At 35.5% G+C, this 10,839-nt stretch overlaps 1 protein-coding gene across 1 annotated transcript; it reads left to right on the forward strand.

Annotated features, from left to right (window-relative positions):
* Positions 1–2,541: 2,541 nt before the first annotated feature.
* KERA (keratocan) lies at positions 2,542–10,037 on the forward strand. The gene is made up of 3 exons (XM_074901477.1): positions 2,542–2,631; positions 3,912–4,804; positions 9,865–10,037. Exons 2-3 carry the CDS (start codon positions 3,919–3,921, stop codon positions 10,035–10,037), a joined length of 1,059 nt encoding a protein of 352 aa, XP_074757578.1. The 5' UTR covers positions 2,542–2,631; positions 3,912–3,918.
* The last annotated feature ends 802 nt before the right edge of the window (positions 10,038–10,839 follow it).

The raw sequence follows: 10,839 nt of genomic DNA on the forward strand, positions 1-10,839 counted from the left end.
TGCTTGGGCTCCCAAGCAGTCACTTGTTCCTGCAGAGATCTTTCCCAAATTTTTGAGTGTGGTTGAGAATACATATTACAGTCATCATACTCTTTCATTCCTAATTTTGAGGACATTTCTTGTAATTTTTCCTGCTTTTTGTATCGGTGGAAATGAAAATTCATGTTGTTGAGAAAGCAAATGTTTTTGCTGTTATCTTCTATTAGTGAAAACTGCTTCTTTGAATGGGATGGTAGCATATGTGTTTGATAAGGACCAGATACCTGGCCTCCAGATCCACAAAGGGCAGACTGTGACCTGCCTTTCTGTTGCTGAACAGTAGTTCATACAAATAGTCCCACTGTCTGTCACAAGGTAACCACAAGTCCCTCTGCCAGTGACTTCTGCAATAACATAATGAACATCTGTACATAATTAGCAGGTTAAAGGGTAAATTCAGATCCCCATAAAGCATAGGATAAATCAGTCTTTCTTTTTTGTTAAATTTGCAACGTCTGACAACTTGCATTTAAGTGTGTCACAACAAATATATGCCACCAGGACTTGCTATTTTAAACTCTTCAGTATAACATTTATGAAGGTCTCGGCTCATTCTTTAATGGTGAACAGACCTCAGTGCCTCCATATCCTCTCTACACTCTGTGTGAAGATTTAGCACAAATGCAAACCAGTTTTACATTGCACTGCCTGGCTTTTACAAGAATCATAGATGCACTTTTCATGGTGAAGCCTCCTTGAATCACTCACAACTGAACACACAACTATTTTAACCTTCATACAGTGGTGCCTCTGCCTCTCCCTACCTCTCTTCCGTGGACTTGAGCTGACAAGACTCCTTGTCATTTATGTGTGGTACCACGTCTGCTGCGGGAGGTCAAAGGAAACATTTTAAGGTCTAGGTGTTTAAAGTGACACTCATAGTGAAAAGGTTAATACATTACCTCTAATTTTTGTGCTTATAATTAGTACCTTTGCTTAAAGCTAGAACCTTTATTTTTTGGTGTATATGCTAATTAATTTAATCTAATTTAAACTTTTGAAATACTCAGCATAGTATGCATGAAGGAATCAATTTTATACCTGGCTTATAAGAAAGCCCTAATAATCTCTAAGAGATGGTGAATGTTATGGAGTTCTAGCAGAGTGAAACACTTAAGCACTTGTTTTATTTTTAAGCAGACGCTTAATCCGTGTAAAAATTACTGGTAATAAGGATGTATTTTTTCCTAAACAAAAAAGAATGTAGTACAAACATATACTTATGAAAATAATTTGATGATGTTTTTAACATTAGCCTTGATGAAGTTAGTGGAAGCTGCCCATGTACTTAAGGGTTTATTTCCTTTTTTTGTTTACTTATCTTTTTCTCTACTTCTAAACTTCTCTTGAGATATTCTTAGTTTCGTAATCAAAGTATTAAACATAATGAAATAAACTGTTAGAGGTTTTAGTGTTAAATTAGATGAAACTGAATTAAATTAATTATATAAATAAGTTTTAAAATAATATAAACTCATAAAAGGTACCAGGATATATATTATGTTTTCAGTAATTTCACTAGCTTTTTCCTTAAAACACTTATGCCATTGTTCTGGCTTTGAACATGGCTAGTTTTCTTGATATTAAGTTGTTACTTTAAGTTTGAACTAAAAAGAAAACAAAAATCCTCCAAAATACTTAATGTGAGAAATATGTGTCTATGGCTTGGATAACAAGCTGGCTGGAAAGAGTTTGCTTTAGACAAATGATAAAATAATTACTTGGTGCCTTGATAATTAAAACCAGACCTCACTGCAGGAGGCACTGGAGAGTATGATAAATTTGTAGAAATATATGTAAAGATATCTCTGAACAAAAAGGAAAAGGTGTGGTTTAATCTTAAAAGAAATGCAAATATGTTATTAAAAAATTCTTAGCAAATTCTTTTGTTATCTTCTTCTCTTAATCAAGAATTATGTCTTTAAAAGGCATGGCAGCATCTGCATTTGATAAAAATCAAATAAAATATTTCCGTAGAAACAGATGGCACTGTTCTTAATTCTTCGTGGCCAGTTCAGGTATTATGAGAATGAATAATGATGTAAGTGAGCTTTGCATGTAAAGTGTCTTCTGAGAAAAGTTTTTAATAAAGATACATTTTGTGTTACCTGTTTCATCTAGACCAGTTCCTCTCATCTGCTAAAATGTAAAAATCAGATGCCTTCAGCTCTGTGGCTGCTTGATATTAAAGTCAGAATTTCCTGTCTTTTCCTGCCTAGGTGCTGGGGTGCCTTAGTTATTTTAGGGGTTAAAAGCTGTAGTCACTGATGCGTATATATTAGGCTGTATTCATAGAACACGGCTTGTAGCCTGACTCAAGCTATTACAGTCTAACAAGAGTGACCAATAGAAAGAGAAGAAGATCCAAGAAAGCTGAGGTAAGACCAAATCTGAAGCAATGTCAAATTAGAAACAACAGCTAATAAGGTGTGTATGGTAATACATCTGGGAATACTAGCATGAACTTCAAATTTTATATGCTATTAATTCTTAGGAGGACAGGAAGAAAACACTGTGGTTAGCAGCCAAAGGCTGTGGATTTACAGTGATTTTTAACTGGCTTCAGATAACTCCAGGAACTTGACTAACAAGGTAAATTACTTTATATTTCTTTTTAAGAATGTTATTAAGGTTATGAATATTTACACAGTGAGAAGGTACCATTTCACTGTGCAAATTAGAGATGTTATTTCTTAGAAATATTTTATTTGTCTTTTTTTGGAATGCTTCCAAGTAAGAGTTTTTGAGGCTGGAAGATCTGTAGGATACTGCACTTGTTACTGCTAATAACAATGTTGAAAATTGTCAAATGACTACATCTCATATGCAGCAACTTAACTAAGTTCTTAACCTTACTGGTGCATGAAACTTATGAGAGAATTTTCTTTCTATTGAAACACTGTTTTTTCAGAAACTAACCTAATTCTGATCAGAAATTTCAGCCTCTTTCCTCTTTCAGTCTCTTGCCTCTGCACTGCAAAATGTTAATCTTCATCAGGAGGTAGGCAAGATAACAGTGCTTGTGAAGCACTGTTTTTGTGCAACATAGGTATTTCTTTTTGTAGTAATTATCACTGATGATTTTGTTCATTGTTCAATGATGGAAGAGGCTAAACAAAGCAAATAATTAAGTAGGTAAAATAGATAAAAGATGCATGAGTATATGATATAATTTGGCTAGGACTTACTTTTTGTGTCATTTAGATTGTGCATTTGTTTTGGCTGTTTGCTTTAGAGAAGGAAATTCATAACTTTGGATATGAGACAGTGAATGAGGGAGGGGAACGGATTACTCAAACATATTCCCTCCAAGCTTTTTAAGAACATGCCCAACAAACAGCTGTTAAAACACTCTTTGATCTTTCACTTTTCTATGATGAGAAAAGACCCTGGAAAATCTGATCCAGATGCCATTATAATTTAAGAGAGAGGAAAAACAGAAAAGAGGGCATGATTAATTTTAAAAGAAAGAACACAAAGTGCAATAGTATTTATATCATCATGGTGCTGATAGCTTTACTGAATATGGTACATTATATAGTTTATAGCACTGTACAGGAAAACTTAAATTTATAAGAAGCACTGATTTAATGTCAGAAAAATTATCCATGTTTTCAGGTTTTTTGAAATGACACTTGCATGAACATCAGTTAAGCTGGTAGCCAACGTGGAGTCTAAGTTGAATCAGGAAAATGTCTTCAACATATAGCACTGAATTTTTTAGACCTCTTATATTATACCTATACCTACCTCAGAGGACAGAATCTGGCTGTTTATAAAGGAAATATTCTGTGTAACACTGCTTTGTTAATCTAGTATGCTGTTAGAGAGTTCTGTTAAGAGACAGCTAATTGTTTTTCTCCCCTTCCAAGGCAAACAATGACTCTAAAAGTCTATACAAGCCTTTTGCTTTTATTCTTGTTCAATTCTGTGTGGACTCGAACTGTGAGACAAGTTTATGATGAGCTGGATCCTGAGCATTGGTCCCACTACACTTCTGAGTGTCCACGAGAGTGCTTTTGTCCTCCTAGTTTCCCCAATGCATTATACTGTGATAACAAAGGACTTAAAGAAATACCTGCAATTCCAGCAAGAATTTGGTACCTCTATCTTCAAAACAACCTAATTGAAACAGTTTCAGAGAAGCCTTTTGTGAATGCCACTCATCTGAGATGGATAAATCTGAACAAGAATAAGATTACCAACAGTGGAATTGAGAGTGGTGTGCTGAGCAAGCTGAAAAGGCTGCTTTACTTATTCCTTGAAGATAACGAATTGGAAGAAGTGCCTGCCCCATTACCAGTGGGCCTGGAACAGCTCAGACTGGCTAGAAACAAAATCTCCAGAATCCCAGAAGGAGTCTTCAGCAACTTGGAAAACCTTACTATGTTAGATCTGCACCAGAACAATTTGTTGGACAGCGCTCTTCAAAGTGACACCTTCCAAGGACTCAACAATCTTATGCAGCTCAACATAGCAAAAAATTCACTCAAGAAAATGCCTTTAAGCATTCCAGCTAACACACTGCAGCTGTTTTTGGACAACAACTCCATTGAAGTGATACCAGAAAACTACTTCAGTGCAATACCCAAAGTGACTTTCCTTAGGCTGAACTACAATAAATTATCTGATGACGGTATTCCCCCAAATGGGTTTAATGTCTCATCTATTCTAGATCTACAGCTGTCTCACAACCAGCTCACTAAAATTCCACCAATCAATGCTCAACTCGAGCACCTTCACCTTGATCACAACAGAATCAAAAGTAAGTATGTATTGTCAGTGTGGGATCCTATTAAAAATGTGATGTAGATTATAGAGACATGAACAAGAGGACCTCCCACAATCAGTTTTCCAGTCAGGTCTAAAATATGACAGCCAAATATGTGCATGGAAGTAATACCACATGGGAAAAATGTTCATATGCATACAGAAAAAACACTTGGCAAGCAGATCAGACATATGAGTGGATTAAGAATTTGTGCATTCACTTTTTGCTATACATGCAAGTAACGATTTTGTGGGAACAAATTGAGTTTCCCACAGACAGGCTAGGAGTAAATAAGCAAGAAACAACAATAAAATATGGGTGTAACAAGTTAGGATATTCACTCCACATCTGTATGACTATTAGATTTTAAAGTCCCTGAGAACCTTTGGAACTTCACTAAACTAAAAGAATTGCTGCACACTCAGTTCTTCTGAGTGTCTCTTACTTAAATTATGTAGTAGGAGCTTAAGGTGAGGAACCCTTAAAACAGAATAAAATGTTGGCTGCAGTCACACAATCTATTTCAAATATAGATAACTAGAATGTAGATACTGAATATTTCAGGCTTGAATATCCTCTCCATCTTTTGTTTATCATGCACAAAATGCTGACACTTGGGTTTAGTCTTCATGAAAAATCTTTCCACTGACTTTACAGAACCCTTGTCTTACTAAGGTTTATTTCATCAAATGTCTTCTAACTTTTCCACTTTGTATAGATGAAACAAGGTTTTGTATGCAAGGCAACAGAAGCCTGTTGCCATGTCATAGTTCTGCTTCTAGCACTGCTTCCAGATTCATCCAGGTACAGCAGGGATATGGTAGTTAGGGACACTGAGTAAAGTATCTGCTCAGTAAGTCCTAGAGACCTTAGATCCTTTGTTTCATTCCAAAAGCCAAAATCAAAGTGATGGCTGTCTATTTATCACTCCAGAGAAGGTAACCAAGTCTCTATATTTGTTTTCCTGTCATGGTGATTTAATAGAATAAATGGTTCCTTACTCCTGTCTTGTATCACTGTAGTTCACAAATATACTAAAAAGAATGGTTTGGCTTCTGTATGAAACAAGGACATATCAAAGGAAGATGTCTATTAATAATTTAGATTAATTCACTGCATTTTGCAAAACAAATCTATTAAACCTTGTAAAGAAAAATGAGTTTCATTCAGCTGGCACATATTTAAGTGGCCTGTGAGAAATCTAACGATAAGAGTTAGGGCTTAATACATACATTGTTACTGAACATATTTCATTGCCCACTGGTTAAGAACAGTTTTATTTTAATTGCTTCACTGCAGGGCCTCAGGTGTACACCTTACCTCCTGCCACTTTAAGTGGACACTAAATGAAATAAATGGAATGTAACCTGTCCAGTTTAAGAAGTGTTTTGTGTCTAGGTAGTATTTAAAAAAGTGCCAAAATTATCTTTCTTTCCTAAATAAGCTTTAAAAAGTTTAAAACCATAAAAATCAACCTGTGTAGTATGTGCAAACTCAAGTCCCATTTTCCAGCAACTCATGGGTACCCAGGAGCCTAAATCACAATAGTTTTCCACAAACCTTATATTTCTTAATGCTTTTACCACTTTTCAAATTTTATTACTAACTGAAGCACAACACTGCCTTTAATTTAAAAAAACAAAGTATTCTTATATTTTTAGTAACTATATATAAAGTAGTCAAAAAATATTACAAAAGACAATCTGACACCTGAAATGAAATGAAGGTACTATGTAAGGCACATTCTACTACATAGCATAATTTTTCAAGAGGTAAGGGATAACAACATAGTCTTCATGAGACACTGCTCTACAGACAATGTCTCAAAGGGCGTTTAGGATCACAACCAAGGAATGCAATTTCATGAGTCAGGATTATAATAAGATGTGGCACTAATTCTGCAGATTGTTTTTGTCTTCCTAAACCCAGGAAGTTGATGATCAGCAATTACTTTAAGATAATCAGTGTAAAAGGTTTGAAAGAAAAATAACTGTAAAAGCCTGCATCTGGTTTCTCCACACATGAGTCCTCCTGAAAGTTTACTTTTATGTGTACAGTAGAAGCCCTCTTTATAATATAATATTAATTCTCAGATACCCCTACACACTTGTCAATTGCTGTTTTATTTTCTCTTGGTGGTTCATAGTTACACTGCTGGCACTGCAAGAGCTCAGACGTCAAAATTTCTTTGTAAATACTATTTGTTTACTTTATTGTATAGCATCAGTTATTTATATAAGTCTAAGGCCTTATTTCTTCAGAGACCATTTGTGAAGATATCCTGAAGCCCAGTGAAGTCGATGATAGCCTGGTCACTGGTCTCAGTGGCACCACAGTTTCATTTGTCATCCCTTCCCCAAGGATCTTAATGCTCAGAGGGAAAAAAGTACTTGAAAGTTGGAAGAAAAATCAACATACAACCAAAACTAATTATGCCTGCAACAGATACACACCACACTTGTTCCATGGCATTTTAAACACACATGTTTATATTTTTATTTATGAGATACACATGTGAGGCTCTGGGGAGATGTCAAATGATGGGAAAGGGAGTGCTAGAGGAAGCAAAAAGAGAAGGCATGAAACGATGATGTACCAAGTGAGCAAGAGCAAGCAGGTGGTATTACAGTGCTATCAAAGGAGCGATAAAAGAGAGCAAACAGTAAGTTTCCCTAGAGGAATACCAGGAGATTGGGATAGCTCCTCTGAGCTAACATTATTCCACATATAGAGACAGGGAGAAACCTTTGGGTCAAGTAGCAATTACAGTCTACCAGAAACCATTATAGGATATCTGGAAACAAATGGTTGAAGTTACAGATCCTGACTTACTGTCAGACACATGCGCTATATCTGGTACTGGCTTCTTTGATGAAAGAGCCCAGAAAGGTACAGATTTCCACTCTGATCCATGTCTGCTGCAGTTAAATATTATGCGAAAAGGGGAAAGGGAGTCCAACTATTCATGTTGGACTACAGGGATTGCAGCTAGAGGTTACAAGAACAGAACAGAAATACCCTCACACTCATATATATCAGAACACATCTATCTTGTAGATCAACTTACTTTCTGAATGTTTCTAAAATATGAGTCTTACTGGAAAAGAAACAAGATCTTCTGTGGTACTTCACCAAACACGCAGTATTAGCCATTAATGACAAACTTTTGCAGCTTTCCCCTACAGCGGCTCAAGAGTCTAATGTTTAAATATTACACCGCTTAACAATACCATTGACAACAGGTGGAATTCATCATATGTGAATTAGCCATCCTAGATTTTTGGACCTAGCTTGGGTTAGTCATATGGACCACCTACTTACTTAATGGAAAAAGACACGATTGCAGAGGGAAAGTTGTCCCATTTTAAGGAGCTGTGAATCACCTTTTGGCAGTGTTCATCTCTCTCCAGAATTTATAAACAGAGTCTAAATGGTTTACTTAGACTAACATTTACTCTCTACATGGATCAGTTTAGGTAGGGTGAATTGTACCCATGTAGGTACATTGCCCTGTCCCCCCTGCTTAAGCAAAATTCATCAATATAACCAAGAAAAAGATTGCAAGAGAAGAGGAGAGAGAGAGGCTTTTACTCCTCTGATAGTTTGGATAGGATATACTGTTCACAGGAATAGAACAATTAAAAAACCAAACTAGTTCATACCGCACATCATCAGGAAATAACTTCTTCATAGGTGGTCTGTGGTTAGATAACTGCTGCCTCAGTTTAAGGCTGGAGTAATTAACCCAGTGCAAACTAGTGCAGTGGGATAGTTGGCCCTGGCCAAATGAATTTATTTATCTAGTTTCCATGACAAAGATAAAGTCTGTTTCCAAGATGTTGTAAACATCTCGGCAGTTTTTCAAAATAGGGTGGGTTTTTCTCTTTTGGGAATGTGTTTTGGTTTTGTTTTTTTTTTTTTCCCCAACATAATGTTTAAATAATTTGGGGGATTGCAATCAAAAGATGTGTGCATATTACCATTGCTATATATAAGGGGAGAAAATTTGGGTAGAAAGCTTTTCTTTTCCTATTTCTGGGCTGCTAAAAAAATCTGTGCTGAAAATGTCTGTTATACACATATTCTCTATTCAACCACTTTTTGCAGGTGGTCTGAGGCCAACAAAATCATCAAGCAGTCAGGCCAATCACCAAATACCATAATTTGGTCAAAGGAATTTGACATCTTTGATAAACAAACACTGCTTCAGTGTTTTCTCAAATAAGGACATTCTGAGGCTGAAATAGGGCAGTGGCACCTTCACTATTCGACAACAGAAGGCAAAATATGAAAAGTGGTTTACGCAAGTGACAGTGCAGAGGTAACATAGGGGAGACAATGTAAAGAACCCAATATATTCACCTCTTATGGAAATGGGTAATGATTTAAGCCATGGTTTAAAATTTTACCTGAATTGAAACATGGTATGTCTGATTTATAAATAATTTTAAGAACTTACTGGCTTTCATATTAGAAAGAAAAATATCCCATTGCACAAGTTATACTCTTGCAATTAAAACATACTGTACTGAGGAATTTGAGAGAACGGGATAGTACAGATGTTAAAAGTTACAGACACTACATGGAAAGCTCCTCTGGTTCATACAGTTATTTTCAATGCAAGGTCTTAATCAGGGAATATTATCAGTTAAAACTAATACACTGTCATTGCAGTAAAATGTTCAAAATCCCTCAGCAATAAACTTGTTCTGCTCTCTCTGGGGGCAGAGATCTATTTCTCAATGAATAGTTACACAGTAGTTGTCTAAATTAGTTTCCCCTCCCTCCAAGGTAAAATTATGCATCTAGTGGCCTTTATTCATAATTGTAGCACATTAAATATGTGATTCATTGATCTAGATTGTATTATGTTAAGATTTTTTTTTTATCAAAGAAGAACTTAATTGTTAATTTGGCATTTTCTATCTCTGATAGGAACAAGTATCTACCATAAAAATATCAGTGGAAACCAGTTTTATTTGTTTTCTAAATGAATTTTTAATTCATGAAACTTACCCATGGAAATTACCTAACATGTTAACCTACATTTTCAGGTGTCAATGGTACTCAAATATGTCCAGTCTCAATTGCTATAGCAGAAGACTATGGTTTTTACGGCAACACCCCTCGCCTCAGATACCTTCGCCTGGATGGAAATGAAATTCAACCTCCAATCCCATTGGACATCATGATATGTTTCCGACTACTTCAAGCTGTTGTCATATAAAGATATTGCACTGTTACTCTTGTTCTGTGTGCTAAGACACAAGTTTTGCTGGAATGAAACTTGTTCTAACTCATAAACCAAGAAATAACAGCTTTATTTTGACTTTAATTTTTTCTTTGCTTGCATCTTTTCTACAGCTGAAAAGATTGTTCTTCTTTCAGAAGAGATATTAAATGGACATGAAATATGTGCTTTACCTAAGAATTCCTAATGAGAATATATTGAAAATAATTTGTGTAAGATCCCAAATATTCCAAAGCAAATTCTTGTCTACTCCATCTTTCTTGTCAAATGGTACAATGTCTATCCTGTTAACATTGCTACAGACAAATTATATTTTCTTATTTTTTTATATAATAACTCAATGAATTTGAGAGCACCTGGCTAAATATGTATGCTAGAAAAAGAATGAGTTGCATGACTACTAGTTATCGGAACTGCCTTTGTTTTTTTTAAGATAGTGACTGATGGTGAACGAACACTTAACATGTAAATAATTCATAAATTGCAGTCATCCATTGAAGACTGGTACTTTTATGGCATGAAGTACATGAAGCTCAGAGTCCAAAGCAATATACTGCATATATATTGTTGTATGGATTCATTCAGCATATGATTTCAGAATTGGAAGACACTGATAAAACTCAAATCCAGGGACAAGGGAACATGAGACGAAATCTTAATCTACAGAAGTGCCAATTTTCTGCTATTTCGTTCTTCAGTATTCCATTTCTAGTTTTGACACACTTTCTTTCTGTAGCTTTGGGATAGTCATTGAACATTTGGTTTATTTTAGTTTCCA

Source organism: Athene noctua, chromosome 3, assembly GCF_965140245.1.
Source record: "Athene noctua chromosome 3, bAthNoc1.hap1.1, whole genome shotgun sequence".
Taxonomy (NCBI): Eukaryota; Metazoa; Chordata; class Aves; order Strigiformes; family Strigidae; genus Athene; species Athene noctua.

Coding starts and splice junctions, on each gene's coding strand:
- KERA (XM_074901477.1), top strand. CDS start 3,919: ATGACTCTAAAAGTCTATACAAGCCTTTTGCTTTTATTCTTGTTCAAT. Junction 4,805..9,864: donor TGATCACAACAGAATCAAAA/GTAAGTATGTAT, acceptor CTACATTTTCAG/GTGTCAATGGTACTCAAATA.